General features: G+C 35.5%; 1 protein-coding gene across 1 annotated transcript in view; it reads left to right on the top strand.

Moving 5' to 3' along the window:
* Positions 1-20,955, top strand: part of Diaph2 (diaphanous related formin 2) — a gene marked incomplete at its 5' end in the record, with an annotated part of 564,399 nt that overhangs the window by 175,080 nt on the left and 368,364 nt on the right. The window contains one exon of the mRNA XM_051179135.1: positions 13,294-13,533. Within this exon, the coding sequence (XP_051035092.1) occupies positions 13,294-13,533 (240 nt within the window). The remainder of the gene's footprint in view (positions 1-13,293; positions 13,534-20,955) is intronic.

Genomic DNA, 20,955 nt, shown 5'->3' with positions numbered 1-20,955 from the left:
TAGGTTTCAACCTCTCCCCTCCCCATTCTCCTTCTGTCTTTCATTTCTTATCATTTCTTCTCCTGTCTGTACATCCATTCTTTTCATCTATTTCAAACTCTTATTTGCCAGTAGCAGAACAAAAGCAGTTCATGACCTCCTTGTGTCTGGTCTACCTCCATAGTGGTCTACCTCCATAGTTGCTTTGTTGTTACATCACCCTAGCTGGTTTCTAACGTATGATTTTAAGCTAGTCTCCTATCTCAACCTGTTAGAGACTCTGGTTACTCAACATTGCTCTTGAATTAATACTGTTTGTTGTTGTTGTTGTTGCTCTGAGAACTAAGCCTGGGACCTCCCACATGCTAGGCAAATACTGCAGAGCAGAGCTCTGTCCTCACCCCACTCTTTTTGAAAATTTATTCATTCTTTGTGAAACTTCAGAAAAGGAGATGTCCAATGTTTATTACTAATGAACCCTTACAGTGTTAGTGATAGTAAAAGCTTACTAAATTGTACTTTTTGTGTACTTTTTGCTAACATTTATATGTGGGCCATTTTAAAAGTAATATTTTTAATATATTCCTCGGAAAATGCATTCATTGATATAACATATTTTAATCATTTGTTCACTGTTCTTTCCATTAAATCCCCCCTCTTTCTAATCCTCATCTCCTTCCCAACTTCATGTCCTCCATTTTGTTATCAATAGCCCTGGGTCCAATTACTGCTGTCTATATGCTCATGGCTTGTAGAGTTGTCCTGTGAGGTGTGGGCAACTTACCAGTGCTCATATAAACACACAGCACCTGTGATTACTTGTGTAATGCCTGCACAAGGTCAAGCCAGTCAAAATATTCATGTCTTTTATGTTTTGTGAGGTAAAGGTTGACACTGTTATTATCTCTGAACTACTGCTGAGGAACCAAGACCAACCCAACTCAGGTAATTGTTCAAGGCTGCATAGTAAATAGTAGATGTGGACTGCAGTTAGAATTCACAGTTTGTCCTTAAGTTACTGTGATTTACTAAAGGAAAGGGAGATGGTGGGAGAGCATGATGCACTAGATAAATGCTCTAGGACATGCACATTTTCATTATCTCTGCTGTGGGTATTTCTAACCCATCTAATTCCAGACAGCATTATTTCTTGCTTACTGTACTTGTGTTTTCTCTCGCTGCTTCAATTTGTCACTCTACTCTGGCCTTCTCTTCAAGGAAATGAATCTTGTCACTTGCTGCTTAAAATAGATGGATAGATGGTTGAATTAAAATGTTGTACTGACCCAAGGATCCTGCAAGTTACTGCCATTTTTCTATGACCTATCATCAGATTCTTCAGAAGTCTCTGCTTGCTCTCTTTTGTCTGTATCTCCTTCACTGTTCAGTCAGTAGCAATCAGGATTCTGCCTTAAATTATGCATTGAAATTGATCAAGGAAAGGTCATTAACTACTTCCTAGTCAGAGCTGAAGTATACTTCAGATCTGCCCTCCATCTCTACTGCCACTCTGATCATCTGAGGCAGCATGACTATTCCTTGTAATTGTTACCATATACTTTTAACAGTAGCTAGTCTAATCAGTCTAATTTTAGTGCCTCCATGAAGAGTGTCTTTGTAGCTTATCCCATTAGTTACTTCCTAAAACACTAATGGCACAGTATTTTTATTTTTATTCCTTCCATTCTTCCTTCCTTATGTATATACAGTAGATTCACCTGTATGTGAGTTGCTGTTCTTGCATATGTCTGCACGTGTGGAAGCTGGATTCAACATCAGGTTAACATTTTCTTTTCAATTTTTGCCTTCGTTCTTGGGGGCATTCTCTCTCTGATCTTGGAGCTCATTGTGTGAGCTAGACTGGGTGGCCAATCTGACACAGGATTTTCCATTCACTACTCTCCTCATTGCTGCCTTTATAGATATGTACCTCTGTGCTTTTCCATGGGTGTTGGGGACTGAACAAAAGTCCTTGTGTTTATACAGCCAACACTTTTCCCATCAACACAGTATTAAGCTATCTTAACATATCAGGCATATTTTGGCCTGGCATCTGACAATCTTTCTTAGTTTTGTATAGAGGCTCTTGTTCATTGTACATCAGCCATATTGAATTCCATTTTTATGTGTTTGAATTCATTCTTTTTTTTTTAAGAATTATTGCATGTACCAGCATGTCTGATTCCCATTCACTGCCTTTCTAAAACTTACTCTTTAAGTCTCAGCTTAAAGTTGACTTTCCCAGTAATTATGCCAATTGGGTAGCTGTGTGTTATAAGTAGGTGGAATATACGGATGTTATTCATGATAAGCATTTACCAAATTGTTGTTGAATGTATTTTTTAGATGCAAAGGCCAGTGGACTTATTCCATTATTCTCATACTCTCAATCCATATACCACTTCCTAACATTCAATTCATATTAGCTATGGCAAGATATGTACCATACATATGACTACTCCTTCTATATTGACTGAAATGGCAGTTTTTTTTTTTTTTTTTTTTTGAGAGAGAGAGAGAAAATAAAGCTTATCTGTGTCAGTCCCTGGGTTTTTTTTTTTTTTTTTTTTTTTTTTTTTAACTGTCACAACTTTCGGTTTACTTAAAATCACTTGTAATCAACTGGGAGAGAAAAAAACATGGGAGGGATAGGAGGGGATTAAGCAGAGACAAACAAGCAATATCAAGATGGAAATCTTCCCTCTGTGTGGAGGCCGACCTCCCAGCAAGAAAGACATGCTTCTTCCTACACCTTCTATGATCAATAATCTTCTTTAACGGGTGGATTGGCTGCATAACTTCCCACTGACTTGTTCTCCAACCTACCTCCTACGGAATTGAATTTGGTACATCCATTGTAATTATGTGCTGTACTTTACTGGAAGAGAAGCACAGATCTTTGAAAGCTCTGGCAGTCAGAAGCCCCAGCTGGAGCTTTTAGATGCTTCTGAGTGTGTTTGCAACTCAGCTGTTCTCAAACCTCAGAGCTGTGGAAATTCCCACTTGTCTTGCACTGGGGATGGAGACCCATGCTGTGTATATCTACTAAACTACCATGTCTTCTGAGGAAAGAAGGCAATAATTAGTTCTCTTAGTAATCAGTACTTTTGTTGTTCTGACTTGAAAATTACCCATATTTTTCAATTAAAACATTCTCAAGCTATAATCTAGTAAAAAAACAAAAAGATGTAAAGATGTTCCAATAGCCTCATACATATAAATCTTTAATGAACAAAACAGATTATATGGTGTTACAGACAGAACAGTTATTTTTTTTTCTTATTTCATTTGCAAAATATGTAAAGGCAAGTGGAGAAAGAAATACAACTATAACCTCCTTTCACTTTAATTTTTTAAAGCCTCTAAAGAGCTTATAAAACCTGTTCAAAAGAACTTAGCCAGGTGAAAGGGGGATTGATAAAATGCTTTTTCCCTGCCTCTGTAATATCAAAGGCAGTTAATTTAGAAAGAAATTTATAGGTCCTAGATAATATTAATATTGCATTATTTCCTGGGTTTGCATATTCATTAAGGAAAATTCGCATTTTTCTTTATCTTGCTTTATGTTATGCTTCAGTATTTCTGTTTTCATTTTTCTGCACATGTGAATGCTAGCTCTTACTTGTAGTTGTGGTTAATGTTATCTGAAAAAAGGTAGTTTAAAAGTCAGGCAGTGGTGGCACAGGCCATTAATCTCAGCACTTGGGAGGCAGAGGCAGGGGGATCTTTGTGAGTTTGAAGACATCTTGCTCTATAGACATAGTTCTGGGACTTCCAGCGCTCTTACACATAGAAACCCTAGTGTCACCATAAAAGCAAAAAAAAAAAAAAAAAAAAAAAGAAAAAAGAAAAAAAGAAAAAAAAAAGAAACAGAAAGAAAGAAAAAAACAAAAGAAAAGAAGAGCAGGAGCAAATTTAGAGCAAGTTTATTATCTTTTCATCAAGTAAAAGAACAGTCACCTTGAATCATTCTCAAGTTCCTGTATTTATATTAATATTCATTTCAAAAAACTTTTCATATTAATTCATGCTCATGAGAGAATTGTTTATTTCACCTTTTGTAATAAAATAAGGTAAAATAAGACAACCTGAATATTCACAGGAGGTCGATGGGTGTCAATAAATTCTTTAAATTAAATTAAAAATATCAGGAGTTAACCCTCTTATTTTTTCCTTTATCTCTTTAATTCCCTAATAGAATACCAATGCTCCACAGTAATTTTAATATTCATTCGTGGCCTCAAATAGATGTTTTGACAAGAATATTTTAAAATTCTTGTTCAACTGTGCAGTGTGATTCCTCTGAGTTTACGGTGTCTTTTGGGGCAGACACTGTTATTGTGTTCTGTTCTATACTAAAGACTAGTAGATGTTTCTCAATGCATAATTTCCACATATCACCATCTTTGGGGAAATATCCTCTATCACCACATCATTATTTTTCTGATATTGAGTCAGTTTTCAACACTATTTTTTAAAGCTCCAATTCACAGATTAACTATGGCTCTCAACTCTCATGACAGCTAACGTGCAAACATTTCCCGTTTTCTACATATAGGAAGAATTCTCATATTGATTATTTTTACCGGTATTGGATTTAGTGCAGCGAGTAAAACAATGAAAAGGAGAGTCCCTGCCCATTAAAAACTTATTGAGTATTAGAAGATAAGAAAAATATTCATTTACTAGAAAATCTCAAATGTATCTAATTCATTCTTGTAATTCCAAACAAAATTTTCTCAGTCATTGCCTCTGAATCTCTCTTAGACTGAAAGTTCTGCCAGCCTAACAAAAACCCATCTTTTAATATAACCATATTTATTCCCTTTACTATAATAAATACAAGTAATTATTTTGTAAATCCATTGGACAATGCTTTTTAATAATGACTATTTCTTGATATCCATGTAATAGTTGGAACACATTTTACTATTTTCAAGGGACTAACATTTCAATTGTATTCTCATAGGATAGGCATTAGTAAAAACTGGTATGAATAACCCTAAAGGTTTTATGATCTTCTCTTCAATCATACATGATATTACAGCTGCTGCTTATTATCTTTTTTCTGTGCATTCCTGTATTATTTTGCTATTAGATATATATTCATCAGCTTTATAGTTATAAAGTATATACAATTCAAAATATATAAAAGAAACTGTGCCTAAATCTTTGGGGAAATAACCCACTTGTAGTGTTCTCACTACAGCTGTCAATGCACTTTTTTTTAATATAGTGCAGATCAGCTGAAGTAATGAGAGTGGCTTGATGCGATTTGATAGACAAGTAACTTGCAATACAAATAAATCCCCTTCAAAATACAACACCCTGGTCAGCATCCCAAAACCATTCAAGGAATGAATTACAAAGCAAAAGATGCCACTCAACTAAAATGCTGTGAGGGACCACAACAAACCAAACCTATGTTTCAGCAGAGTTTCTGCTTTATTTACTTACATCACTTAGGAACACTCAAGTGCCTATATGAGACTCAAGCCTTTTAATGGTTGTATATGTGGCTGGGGATATAGCTCACTGCTTCCTATTATTTCTGTGCTTCACTATGCTATTCCTTTATACAGCAAAACCCTCCTATGGCTGTTCAGCGTTTGTCTATCAATGTATACAGATTTCACTGTAAAAGTTCATACTTAAGACTGAAAAATCCTGTTGATCTGTTCTAGACATGGTAATTGATTCTTGGAGTCTACCCAGTGGATAATAGGCCACATTCTTCATTGACTACCATAGACAGACATTGCTTAATTGTGGGTCCAACAAGACTTTACTTCATGTTTGGCAGACACATTAATGACTTCTTGGTAGGAATTTCTAAGGATAAATAAAGAAGGAAAAACTAAGAGCAGCTGTTTTTTTCCCAGTGCTTACATGGTGTCAGTTGATACAACAGACATGTTCCACACAATATCTCATTTTTATCCTATTGAACATGCATAAATATTGTAATGAATACATTTTTCTGCTGATGAAATAGAACCTAAGAAACATTAGCTAGCTTTGCACCTGGTCACGTAACTATAAATTGACACAACTGGAGTTTTGGTTCATGGTCATAAAACTTAAAAGTTCTTGTTTCTTCCTTGGCAACTGACAGCTATGGCATGGAAAATATGCATATAAATATTAATTATCTATTTTTCTTGGAATTAGCAAAACATTTCTCTTGAACATTACACTTAAAATACATTATATTGAGCCATACAGTGGTTGCACACAACTTAATCCCAGCACTAGGAAGGCAGAGGCAGTGAATATCTGTGCGTTTCAAGCTAACCTGGCATACAGAGTGAGTTCCGGGATAGCCAGAATTACAAAAAGAAACCCTGTCTTGAAAGACAAACAAACTAAAAGATTATATTGATTCTGGGTAGTATTTCCAAGGTTAACTACCTGGTATCAAATAATATTACATAAGATACTTTAGCCTTCTTCACATCATCACTGTTCTATAGTCTTTCTTTGTATTTATGTGTGTTTTCCAGATAGACTCATGTAACCAAGGCTGGATAGGATCTTGCTTTGTAGCTAAGAACTACCTTGAATTTCTTTTTTTTTTTTTTATTTAATTTATTATTGTACATGTCGATCACAGTTCCCTCTCCCTCCCTCCCTCCATCCCTCCCTCCCTCCCTCCCTCTCTTTTACCCTCTCTGCCCTCTCACATGCACCCTAACCAAACTTGCCTCTCATCCCCCACCCCAATTCCATATGTACAGGAATGCCATCCAGGTGGGGATATGTAGATCTGACAGGTCATTTGAAGTAGGGACTTAGGGCTTCTCTCCTGTCTCTAGGTTAAGGCAGTTATCCCTCCATGGGGGATGTGTTCTTAAGGTCCTTTTGTGCACCAGGGATACATCCTGATTCCACTGCCTGAGGTCCCTTAGACTGCTCAGTCCTTCTGGCTGAGACCCATATTCAGGGGGTCCTGAGTCAGTCCCATGCTGGCTTCCCAGCTATCAGTCTGGGGGCCCGTTAGCTCTTCCTTGTTCAGGTAAGCAGTCTCTATGTGTTTCTGCAGCCTGGTCTTCTCCTCTCCATCTGCATCTGTGTTCTAGTTTGATCAGTGTTTAGGCATGGGTATTTGCTTATGTGTCCAACAGGTATTAGATGAGGACTCCATGGATAAGTTAGTTGATCTCCCTATCTGGGAAGGGCATATATTGTAGCCTTTCCACGGATGCTCAAATTGTTAGTTTGCAGCAGTCTTGGAGTTCTCTAGACCTTTCTTTGAGTTCAATTTTCTCTTCAAACCAATATTGTCTCCCTCTTTTATGTTCTCTCTCTCTCTGTCTCTGTCTCTCTGTCTCTCTCTGTCTCTGTCTCTCTGTCTCTCTCTCTCTCTCTCCTGTCTTCTATTCCTACCTGGACTCAATCTTCCTCTCCCCCATGAGTTTTCATTGGTGTATCTAATTTTGGCTATTCTGGCAGGAGTAAGATGGTATCTCAAAGTAGTTTTGATTTGCATTTCCCTGATAGCTAAGGATGTTGAGCACTTTCTAAGTATCTTTCTGTCTTTTTGACTTCCTCTATTGAGAATTCTTTCTTCAGGTCTGTACCCCATTTTTTAATAGGGTTATTTGGTGTTTTGTTGACTAGTTTCTTGTGTTCTTTGTATACTTTGGAGTTCCGCCCTTTCTCGGATATGGGATTGGTGAAAATCTTTTCCCAGTCTGTGGGCTGCCGTTTGGTCTTGTCCACTGTGTCCTTTGCCTTACAAAAGATTCTAAGTTTCAAGAGGTCCTATTTATTAATTATTGCCCTCAGTGTTTGTGCTTCTGGAGTTATGTTCAGGAAGCAGTCTCCTATACCAATTTGTTCAAGGTACCTCCTACTTTCTCTTCTAAGTTGTTCAATGTGACTGGATTGATGATGAGGTTTTGATACATTTGGACTTGAGTTTTGTGCATGGCAAAAGACATGAGTCTGTTGCAGTCGTCTACAGACCCTCATCCAATTGTGCCAGCACCGTTTGTTGAAGATGCTGTCCTCGCCCCATAGTATAATTTTATCTGTTTTATCGAAAATTAGTTGTTCATAGGTGTCTGGGTTAATATCAGGATTTTCATTTCGATTCCATTGGTCTATCTGTCTATGTTTGTGCAAATACCAGGCTGTTTTCATAACTATAGCTCTGTAGTAGAACTTAAAGTCAGGAATGGTGATGTCTCCTTAAGTTCTTGTGTTGTATAGGGTTGTTTTGTCTATCCTGGGTCTTTTGTTCTTCCATATAAAGTTGATTATTATCCTTTCAAGGTCAGTGAAGAAATGTGGTTGGATTTTAATGGGGATTGCACTGAATCTGTAGATTGCTTTTGGCAAGATTTCCATTTTTACTATGTTTATCCTACCTACCCAAGAGCATGGAACATCTTTCCATTTTCTGGTATCGTCTTTCATTTCTTTCTTGAGAGCCACAAAGTTCTTATTATAAAGGTCTTTTATTTGTTTGGCAAGCATTACCCCAAGATACTTTATGTTGCTTGTGGCTGATGTAAAGGGTGATGTTTGTCTGATTTCTTTCTCTGCCTCTTTGTCGTTTGAAAAAAGTAGGGCTACTGATTTTTTTGAGTTTATCTTGTATCGTGCTAGTTTGCTGAAGGTGGTTATTAGCTGTAGGAGTTCCCTGGTTGAGTTTATTTGGTCGCTTATGAAAACTATCATATAATCTGCAAATAGAGACAGTTTGACTTCTTCCTTTCCATTTTGGATCCCCTTGATCTCCTTTTATTTTCTTATGGCTTTAGCTAGAACTTCAACTTCAATATTGAAGAGATATGGAGAAATAGGACATCTCTTATCAGACCACAATGCTTTAAAATTGGATTTCAATAACAACACAAATCACAGAAAACCTACAAAGTCATGGAAACTGAAAAATGTGCAATTGCACCACACCTGGGCCAAAGAAGAAGTAAAGAAAGAAATTAAGGACTTTCTAATTCTCAAAGTGAATGAGGACACAACATACCTGAACTTATGGGACACCTTGAAAGCAGTGCTATGAGGGAAGTTCATTGCACTAAGTGCCTATATGAAGAAAACAGAGGATAGTCACATAAGAGAATTAACAGCACAACAGAAAGCCTTAGCACAGAGAGAAGCAAACTCACCCCTTATAAGTAGAATCCAGAAAATAATCAACTTGAGGGCTGAAATCAACAAAATAGAAACTAGGAAAACAATATATATATAAAAAAAAATCAATGCTACAAGAGTTGGTGTTTTGAGAAAATCAACAAGATAGACAAACATTTATCCAAACTAACAAAAAAGCAGAAAGAGATCTTGCAAATTAACAAAATCAGAAATGAAAAGGAGAATACAACAATGGATACAGAGGATATCCAGACAATTTTCAGGTCATACTTTTAAAACCTGTATTCCACAAAAATTGAAAATTCAAAGGAAATGGGCAAATTTATGGATAACTATCACTTACCAAAATTAAATCAAGAACAGACAAACAACTTTAATAGACCTATAACCGGAAATGAAATTGAAGCAGTCATCATAAGCCTTTCCACCAAATAAAGTTCAGGGCCAGATGGATTCAGTGGAGAATTCTACCAGACATTCAAGGAAGAACTAACACCAATACTCCTCAAATTGTTCCACAAAATAGAAACAGAAGGTTCATTGACAAACTCTTTTTATGAGGCACAATAACCTTGGTACCCAAGCCTCAGAAAGACACAACTAAGAAAGGAAACTACAGATCAATATCCTTGATGAACATTGATGCAAAAATACTCAATAAAATACTTACAAACTGAATTCAAGAATACATCAGGGAAGTCATCCACCATGACCAAGTAAGCATAATTACTGGGTTGTAGTGAGATAGTCCTTCTGTGTCACTGACCACGCCCATTGGGGGTGGAGCCATGGGTGGAAGTGACCTTTGAAAGGTGGTCGGAGAGCCAGGAAAAGCTCTCTTGGTGGCTTGACTCGGACAGGAGAGCATCGGGTGGAATTTCCTGATGTTCATCTGCCTAGGCTGTAAGTTATTTCTCCCTGAATAAACATCTATTCGGCCTATTTGTTTATCCTGATCCTTATTTAACTGTGATACTGGGTTGCAGGGATGTTTTAACATACAAAAATCTATCCACGTGATCCACCATATAAACAAACTGAAAAAGAAAAACTGTATTAGTATATCCCTAGATACTGACAAAGCCTTCGACAAAATTCAACACCCTTTCATGATCAAGGTCTTGGAGAGATCAGGGATAACAGGAACATACCTAAACACAATAAGAGCAATATACAGCAAACCTACTGCCAATATCAAACTGAATGGAGAGAAACTTAAGGTAATCTAATTCCTCTAAAATCGGGAACAAGACAATGCTGCCCTCTCTCTCCATATCTCTTCAATATCGTACTTGAAGTTCTAGCGACCTTGAATTTCTAATCTTACTATTTCTATTTCCTATCTATTGGAATTTTAGGCCTGTTTTTGCACCATCCCTAGCTTCTATCTTATATGAATCTTCTTAAGTAGCAGTGGTTTCAGTTTGTACAAATGAATATATTCAATTACTTTTAAGAAGTTGCAATTCATCATCACCTGCCATGTGTCACATGTTGGTGTATGTGGTGAGTCAAAGTGCAACTAATAGTCTGTTGTACAATTTCTTCTTGATTCATATTGACTGATAGATTACCACCTAAAACTATGCAATTCAACAAATGTAACTCCTTTGTATTTCATATTTGACATCATGAATAATGTAATTTGTTAGGGGAAATAAATTATTGTCTTATTTTTGATCAATATACAATCTGTCTTTCCTGGAAAATCTGGAAATGTCTATTCATCTTAAGAACTATTGTTAATACCAGTCAGCAAGTATTTAAATATGTAACATATTCAAAATCCTGAACTGGGTGCTTATAAAGGTACAGTATTTGACACCTTTATCTATTCTTTTCTGCACACATGTATCCTCAGTGTTTTTTGTATCCCAAAGAATCTGTTAATTTAACATTCAAATCTAATTCTTTTCAAAAATTTACAAGATAATTTTGTAATGACCCAACGAAGCTGCATTATTCCCTAGTCATAAATGTTCACCTTTAGAGGGTAAATGACTAATATTGTTTCAAGGTTGAGAATCTTAATAAGCAGAAGCTAATAGTGTCTTTTTTTTATAAAAATATGCTGTACTTACTCAGAAGAAAATGACCAAACAAATTCACTTCAATGATAAATAGATAAATCTGTAGTTACAGAAATGAAGCTAGTATCATTCATTCTATCTTCCTACAGCTTAGAAAACAGTAACAGAAATTTTCCCTAATTTGCAATTATGGAAATCAAAGTCTGATCATATTTGACTGACATTGCTGCCTAACTGTATTCTACCTGCCTCTGCTGTCTTAGTCTTTGATTAGCTTACTGGTATATAGATAACAGATCGCACAGTCCCTAAACAAAACAACCGAACATTAATCAGTATTACATCAACACTGACATAATTTCTGAAGTTATTATGTTTTGGATTGTATGTATATGTCTGTGCCTGTGTATGTATGTAGACACATGGGTGTAGGACAGAGGCAACAGATAACCTGGGATTAGAGTTACAAATGGTGGTGAGGCACTCGTTATGAGTGCTTAGAAGGGAACTTTGGCCTTGGGCAAGAACAGTAAGGTCTTCTAACTGCTAAGCCATTTCTTCAGGCTCTCTTTAAACTATAATGAATTCTAACATCATGATTTTCTTCTTCCATATCTGGTTAGTTACCTAGTACTGTTGATTCTTCCTTAATTCTTTCTCCTTCATTCTTCTTTTCATTTCTATTCCAATTGCCAATATTGTTCACCATTAATTGTTTCTTGTGGCATTTTTATAACTCCCTTATTTTCGAGACAGGGTTTCTTTGTATTGCTTAGGAGCCTATACTGAGCTCTGTAGACCAGGCTGGCCTTCATCTCACAGAGATCCTCCTGTCTCTGCCTCAAAAGTACTGGGGTTAAAGGTGTGTATCACCAATGACCATCTCAATCTAAGCTTCTTAAAATAGGTAGTGAGCTTTGTACTTGTCATGAGAGTACTGAAGAAACATGAGAACAATTTGTGCACTTTAACCAAAATAATACAATATGATGAGAGCTATGTGAGTACTGTAGCAGGGCAATATTATCTCCATTCGTTTATATTTCTGCCTGGAAATAATATGAAAACATAGAATACTTAGAAGTTAAATGTTCCCATAGAGAGAAGTAGGTGCTCATGGTTAATAGCCAAGTTAATCTCAAAGGAGAGCCAAACAAATGTATTGCTTTACTACTAGAGCTGAAATAATTTACACAGTAATTCATGTATAGCTTTTGAAGGTACACTACATTTCTGATAAATGTGGCAAAGTATCTGACAGAACTGATTTAAGGTAGGAACGTTTTAGTTTGGTTTATATTTTCATATTAGTCCATCATGGAAGGCATGGTCGGGCAGATCTGTTCATGGTCGTGATTGTATGTGGCACAGGCTGTTCACAACATGATAGACCAGCAAGCAATTTATGACAGTTGTATCCTTCCAAATGACTTTACTTCTCCATGCAAATTCATACTTCTAAATATTCCACAACTTTCCAAAATAGTGCCATCAGCTAGAGAAAAGGTTCTTAAATCTTAAGCACATGGAACACAACTGAAAGGTACTTTGTGATTTAAATCTATTGTTCCTAGGAGACTGAGATAGAATGATCAAAAGTTGAAGGCCAGCCTTGGGTACAAAGTGAAGACATGTTTAAAACAAAATGTCTTTTGTTGATGTTTTCATTGAAATTTCATGCTGCTTGCAGATATCTCAGTGCCTTGTCTGTATTCAGCATTTGTATTTAGGAGACCAAAGTGCACATGCAAAATTAAGTATAACAAACATGTTCAATAATTTCTTTTCATTGTTTGTGCATAAAATGCTGCTATGTGTCTAGCCTCCATCAATCACCTTTTCAGATTTCACTTGGTAAATGGAAACTAATTAAATAAGTTTGAGGTAAAGGAAATTCCAAACTCAAAAGAATTATCACTGGAGTTATACCAAGGGGAATTTGGAATATGCATCAATATCCTGCAATAAAATAGTAAATCAAACCCTACTTGAACTGTTTTGAAGAAAACCAACATAAAGGCAAAACCAAACAAAACCAGTATATTTTAAATCTCAGAGGGAATAGGCTGTGTGTGTGAACTTACAGTATTGTTCTTGAAATTATCACAGAGAGATGAAAGAACGTTTTAAATAGACATTCTCATGGAGATTCCTTATCTTCTAGATGAGCTCAGTGAAAATGTTACGGCCCCGTCTCACAAGCATCCTCTTCAAACTCACCTTTGAAGAACATGTGAACAACATCAAACCAAGCATCATAGCAGTAACTCTTGCATGTGAAGAACTGAAGAAAAGTGAAAGCTTTAATAGACTTTTAGAGTTGGTTCTTTTGGTTGGAAACTACATGAACTCAGGCTCAAGGAATGCCCAGTCTTTGGGATTTAAGATCAACTTCCTTTGCAAGGTAAGATATCATTGCTAACAGTAGTTTTTGGGTATGTGAGCTGAAATGATACATACATAGAAATAATCTAACAACTCCAAATCATGTGTCACAGGAGGAAAGTTTATCATATGATTCTTGATCATGCCTTGATTAAAAAAAAATTTATAATTTTATTGCAATGAAATTCAAAGGACTATGAAGGCTTTTACTCATGTCCTCTAATTATATCATCCTGAATATTATAGACAATACAAAATTTGCCTTTATAAAATAGATTTAACTTCAAATTTTACTCTATTTTTACTTATTTTGTTATGTCTCTAGAAATATTTGAAGAGTTTAATTATATGAGAAAAAGAAGCCTGGAATTTTTCTATGGATACGATTTGATTATTGTGCTCTATGAAAACAAAACTCTTTGTTTCTGGGTAACATTCAGCTATTATGCTTTCGCTGATTATCAAGGTATCTGCCTAAAACTTTAGAAATGAAATAATAATATTACTGCTTCGACTGGACAATTTAATTTTATTTTTTGGGACTTATGAAAAGGAGGCAAAGAAACCGAAAATCCCCAAAATGATTGTATATGTCCAGACATGTCAACCCAAATTGTTTAAGTAAAAGTACTGTCTGTTATAGACAGACAACTGAACAGATTCTGAAGTGAAGGGCTTTAAGGAAGCTTGAGATGAAAATGATTCTGGAGAGAAGTAGTCTTTCCTTGACATCTCCGAATATTTCCGCTGTTTATTCTCTCAGATCAGAAAATAATGCCAAAGTTTAGTTCCTTGTAGACATACCTTTTAGAAAGAATCACAAATGAATATTACCCTCCTCATTATTCATACACTGACCTATACAAGGTATAAGTACACAAACTTACATCTGAATATGTATGAAAAATGATTTGATTGTGGTGCTTATAACACACATAAGTTCAAGGGATATCATATATAGGTTACATATATAATGGAATATTTGACTATCCCTTTACTCCTGATATTTGTTTAATAGTTATAAGAATGATAACAACAACAAAATAGATGGGATAATTTGAAAATACCAGATTTTTAAAATCAAGAATAGTGTTATTCTCTCTTCTTGTGGTACTGGGAAACATACTAGTTCATTAGATAACCCAAGAAAAGTAAGGTAGTACTTGCAATAAATTAGAATATTGTCATTTGTATTTATAGAGTAAAACTATTTTTGTCATTCAATTATAGTTCATATAACTTACCCTAATAAGATCATTTTGACTATATTTTCTATGTACATTTTGTGAATCTATACTTTTGGTTTATGATTATGAAGCTTCATATTAAGTAAAGTGACATAAATTTATATGTCATGTACATGTATATCTATTTTATATTTAATTTGCCTATATATCTTAAGCTACCTGTTCTAATTTTAACAAATATGTCACTTTTAAAATGCCTTCATCTTACTGTATTCAAATTTATTACATGAAGTGATTATCTTGAAACAAGAATGAACAACTCCTTTATATATAAGAGCAAAAGATTATATTTATCACACAGAAAGATTTTATTCTGAGGTCTCCGATTTTGGAGAGAGCTTTCTTCCTGTCATCTACCTGTCAAATAAAAGTTTTTCCATATAGCACTGATCTGACATCTATCACTAGAGGTATGCTCAGAGGATTTAGCACAAAGATTCTTGCCAACTTCAAATAAAATATAAAACCATCTTGGGGGAAATACTAACATGTAGTATTAGGTGTTCTAAAGGAAAAAGAAGTAAAGATTTTACTATACCCCCGTATACATACACTTTTCAGATGGATTTTTATCTTCTGGGAAATACTATAGGGGAAATACATGTCATTAATAAAGGGTAATATTATATACATGGTTGATATTCCCACAATGTGTATGAATGAAAAAGATGTTCCTAAAATACCAAAGATTCTGCGTAGATGTAAATGTGTAAAATGACAGAAATTTACTGAAGTGCATAGAATTAATTTGCTTAGATTTGTAATCTTTCAAAAAGATGGAATTCACTATGTGCTGATACACGATTAGCTGGAATTTCTGTTAAATTTCACTTATAAAAGACTACTTGAATAGTATTTTTTTTCTTTAATACATTGCAGAGGGAATTCTTCATGAAGAAGACTGATTATGCTTACAAACAATTACCATTTCTCACCTAAATTTTTCTTTTATTTTGAAATTAACATCTACTGTTTTCAAAAAACCTATAAAACGCATTAAAATACTAATCCCTTGAAAGAGGAAAATTTACATAAGTGATTAGACTTATCAGATATGCTTCAGTGCATAATAGACGATATTTAGATGGTCAAAATCAGCTGTCTTGATTTTTGTGAAGAAAAGAAAAACAAATGAGTTAACTAAAATTAAAAATAACACCAAAGCTTATATTGATTGGAAAATGCTTTTTTAATTTCAGTAGTAAATGTGCTCTAGTGTAATAAAGCCCTTGTAAATGAAGATGAACTTACAGTGCAAGCTTGGACTGTTTGTCATTGAAATTCTAAGAAATTCCCATGCTGCACTTGAGGAGCATTTCTTATTTTGTTTTCAGGTTGTAATAGCATATATAATATATATATGTAAACAAAATATTGAAAAAAATTAAGTGTCCCATATTCATTCAGCTGTGTGCATATATTAGAAATGGATCTTTAGTAGCTCACAGCCAAAAGTGACTTTCTGAGACAAGAGAAAAATGGAATTTGTTGGAAGGATAATTCAGTCAGAAAATGGAGAAAAGCTAAAGAAATGGACTTTAAAGGAACATTCAGGCTTTAGGGATAGCTAAGTGGTTAAGAAAACTGGCTGTTTTTTCAAAGGCCTATAGTTTGATTCCCTGCATCCAAATAGTGACTCACAAGTCTCTGTGACTCATTTTACAGGGAATCTGACACCCTCTTTTGGCCTCTGAAGACTTGCCTGTGCATATAAAAGCTAAACACATATCCACAAATGTCTATTTTGTTTCTTCTTCTTTTTGTAACCTGGTGCATTTTATTGTTACTATTTTTCTTATTTTCATATCTATCCCAGTTCCCTCTCCGTACCTACCTCCCTCTCTTTCACCCTCCCATGGTCCCCACCACTCCCCTATCACATCCACCCCCCACTCCAAAGTAGGGTGATGCCTTCTTAGAGGGGTCACCTAAATCTGTCAAGTCTAAGTCATTTGGGGTAGGGACTAGCCCCTCCCTCCTGCGAATATCAAGATTCCATTGTTGTTTTTTTTTTTTTTCCTCAGAGAAGTATACCATTGTGTAAATGTGCCACATTTTCATTATCCGTTCTTCAGTTGAGGGGCATCTAGGATGTTTCCAAGTTCTTACTATTACAAATAATCCTGCTACAAACCTATTTGAACAGATATCTTTGTTGCATGGACGTGGATCATTTGGGTATATGCCTAAGAGTGGGATTACTGGAACCTGTGGTAGACTGATCTCCAAAATGACTGTATGAGTTTGCACTCCCACCAACAGTGGAGGAGTATTCCCCTTTCATCACATCCCTTCCAGCATAAGGGTTATTTGGTGTTTTGTTGACTAGTTTCTTTAGTTCTTTGTATATTTTGGAGACCATCCCTCTGTCAGGTGTAGGATTGGTGAGTATCTTTTCCCAGTCTGTCGGCAGCATTTTGATCTTGTTGACTATGTTCTTTGCTTTTACAGAAGCTTCTCAATTTCAGGAGGTTCCATTTATTATTTGTAGATATCAGTGTCTGTGCTACTGGAGTTATGTTCAGGAAGCGGTCTCCTGTACCAATTTGTTCAAGGGTACATCCCACTTTCTCTTCTTAGAGGTTCAGTCTGTCTGCATTTGTGTTGAGGTCGTTGACCCATTTGGACTTGATTTTTGTGCATGGGGATAGACATGGGTCTATCTGCAGTTTTCTACACACCATCATTCCGTTTATCAGCAGCATTTATTGAAGATGCTTCCTCCTCCCATTGTATACTTTTAGCTGTTTTGTTAAATATCAGGTGTTCGTAGGTGTGTGGGTTAATACCAGGATTTTCTATTCAGTTCCATTGGTCTGTCTATATTGTGCCAATATCAGACTGTTTTCAGTACTATAGCTCTATAGTAGAGCTTGAAGTGGGGAATGGTGATGCCTCTTGAAATTCCTTTATAGTACAAGGTTCTTTTGGCTATCCTGGGTCTTTTCATTTTCCGTATAAACTTGGTTATTATCCTTTCAAGGTCAGTGAAGAATTGTGCTGGCATTTTCATGGGGATTGCATTGAATCTATAGATTGGTTTTGGTAAGATTGCCATTTTTACTATGTTTATCCTACTTATCCAAGAGCATAGAAGATCTTTACATTTTCTGGTACTTTCTTTAATTTCTTCTTTTAAAGACAAAAAGTTCTTGCTATATATGTCTTTCATTGTTTGGTAATTGTTACCTAAAGGTACTTTATGTTGTTTGTGGCTATTGTAAAGAGTGATGGTTCTCTGATTTCTTTCTCAACCCCTTTGTTGTCTGAAAAATGTAGGGCTAATGTAGGTGTTTATCAGCAGTAGGAGTTCTCTGGTAGAGTTTTTCGGATCACTTACATAAACTATCATATTATCTGTAAATAATGAAAGTTTGACTTCTTCCTTTCCAATTTGTTGCATTTTGTCAAAGACTCCCTTAGCATCTAGTGAGATGATCATGTTATTTTTCTTTTTCAGGTTTTTTTATATGGTGGATCACATTGATAGGTTTTCTATGTTGAGCCATCCCTGCAACCCAGGGATGAAGGCTACTTGTTCATGGTGGGTGATTTCTCTTGGATTCGATTTGCTAGTATTTTATTGCATATTTTTGCATTAATATCCATGAGGGGTATTGGTCTGTAGTTCTCTTTCTTAGTTTGTCTTTGTGTGGCTTGGGTACTAAGGTAATTGTGGCCTCGTAAAAAGAGTTTGGTAATGTACCTTCTGCTTCTATTGTGTGGAGCAATTTAAGGATTAATAGTATTACTTATTCTTTGAATTTCTGGTACAATTATGCAGTGAACCCATCTGGCCCTGGAATTTTTTTGGTTGGGAGTCTTTTGAAGACTACCTCTCTTTAATAAGGATTATAGGTCTGTTTAAAGTGCTTATCTGTTCTTGATTTAATTTTGGTAAGTGATAGTTATGCAGAAATTTGTCCATTTCCTTTGAATTTTCAAATTTTGTGGTGCACAAATTGTCTGGATTTCCTCAGTGTCCGTTGATATGTCCCCCTTTTCTTTTCTGATTTTGTTAATTTGCATGTTCTCACTCTGCTTGTTAGTTTGTTTGAATAAGGGTTTGTCTATCTTATTGATTTTCTCAAAAAAAACAACCCTTTGTTGCATTGATTTCTTTTTCTTTCTTTTTTTTTTTTTTTTTTTTTTTTTTTTTTTTTTTGTATTGTTTTCCTAGTTTCTACTTTATTGGTTTCAGCCCTCAAATTGATTATATCCTGGTGTCTACTCCTCTGGGGTGAGTTTGCTTCTTTTTGTTCTAAGGCTTCAGTTGTGCTGTTATTTCTCTAATGTGACTATCCTCTGTTTTCGTCATATGGGCTCTTAGACCAGTGAACTTCCCTGGCAGCACTGCTTTCAAAGTGTCCCAGAATTTCGGGTATGTTGTTTCTTCATTCTCTCTGAATTCTAGGAAGTCCTTAATTTCTTTCTTCATTTGTTCTTTGACCCAGGCACGGTGCAATTGCTCATTGTTCAGTTTCTGTGATTTTGTAGGGTTTCATTCTGTGGTTTGTGCTGTTGTTTAATTCCATCTCTAAAGCATGGTGGTCTGATATGATACAGGGAACTATTCCAATTTGTTTTTAATAGGTGTGTGAAGTTTTATGTGAGCTTTGATATTTTTTTTTTTTTAGTAGCGTTTCTTTTATGAACGTGGGAGCCTTTGTATTTGCTACATACATGTTCAGAATTGAATCTTTTTGGTGATGGATTTCTCCTGTGATGAATAGGAAATGACCATCTTCATCTTTATTGATTGATTTTGGTTTGAAGTCTAACTTGTTAGATAGTAGGATAGCTACAACTGCTTCCTTCCTGGGTCTATTTGATTGGAAGATCTTTTCCTAATCATTTACAGGTAATGTTTGTCTTTAAGCTTAGATGTGTTTCTTGTATGCAGCAGAATTATGGATTCTGTCCTCATATCCATTCTGTTAGCATGTGTCTTATAGGCTAATTTAGACCATGAATGTTGAGGGAAAGTAAGGACTATTAATTGTTAATGCTTGTTTGTTTTATATTTGTTGTTGGCGGTAGTATTGTAAATATATTTACCCTGCTTTACCTTTGGGGTCTGGTAAAGCACGATTATCTATTGCCTGTCTTTGTGAGCATAGTTAACTTCTTTGGGTTGGTATTTTCCCTCCAGAACTTTCTGTAGGGCTGCATTTGTAGATACTTATTTTGGATATCTGGCTTTGTCATTAAATATCTTGTTTTCTTCGTCTATAGTGATTGAGAGTTTTGCTGGGTATAGTAGCCTGAGCTGGAATCCATGGACTCTTAGTACTTGTAGAACATCTATCCAGGACCTACTGTCTTTGAGAGTTTCAATGGAGATGTAAGATGTAATTTTGATTGGTCTGCCTTTATTATGTTACCCAGTCTTTTTCCTTCCCTGTTCTTAATATTCTTTCTTTGTTCTATATGTCAGGTTAGATTTGGGTGGTGGTCATGGTTGTCTTTCTATTGTTAGGTGTTTTCTTGTATTGCCGTCTTCCAATCACTTCTTCCAGTGGGTACAAATGGGGTCTCTCTCTCTCTCTCTCTCTCTCTCTCTCTCTCTCTTTACACTATTCTCCCAGTGGGCTTAGGTGGGTCAGAAGTTTGATCTCTGTAGCTCTGGGTGGACCAATCTCTCTAAGACGTCTCTTTTCAGGCAGGGCCCCGGTGTTGTGGGTAAAAGTTCAGGCAGGCGGGGAATCAGGGTGGTCCTGTATGGATAGGCAGGTCTAGTGTGCTCAGAGGAGATCCACGAATTTCCCTCTGTCAGAGGTCCTGCGATGGGAGCATGTGTCTGTTTTTTAAGCTGCCACTGTCTGTGAATATATATGTAATATGTCTGTGAATATATATGTACTATACATATGTATTATACATATATTAATATAAATGTATAATATATGTATGCATGTATAATTTTATACAACATATCATACATATATTATACATTTACTAATATATACATATATACTATATTTATATGATATATATGTAAAATACCCAGATGTATTACATATATATATATATATATATATATATTCACAGACATAGTGGCAGCTTAGAAAATTCATGTAGCAGGCACAAAGTGAAAAGTCTAGCATATTTCATTAGGGATGTATTGTCTTCAAGCATTTTTCTGCTCTTTGCTCTGTATTTGACTACAGATTTAAGGAGAAGCTGGTTGACTT

Source organism: Phodopus roborovskii, unplaced genomic scaffold, assembly GCF_943737965.1.
Source record: "Phodopus roborovskii unplaced genomic scaffold, PHOROB, whole genome shotgun sequence".
Classification (NCBI taxonomy): Eukaryota; Metazoa; Chordata; class Mammalia; order Rodentia; family Cricetidae; genus Phodopus; species Phodopus roborovskii.
This window is presented reverse-complemented; position numbering and strand designations above follow the sequence as displayed.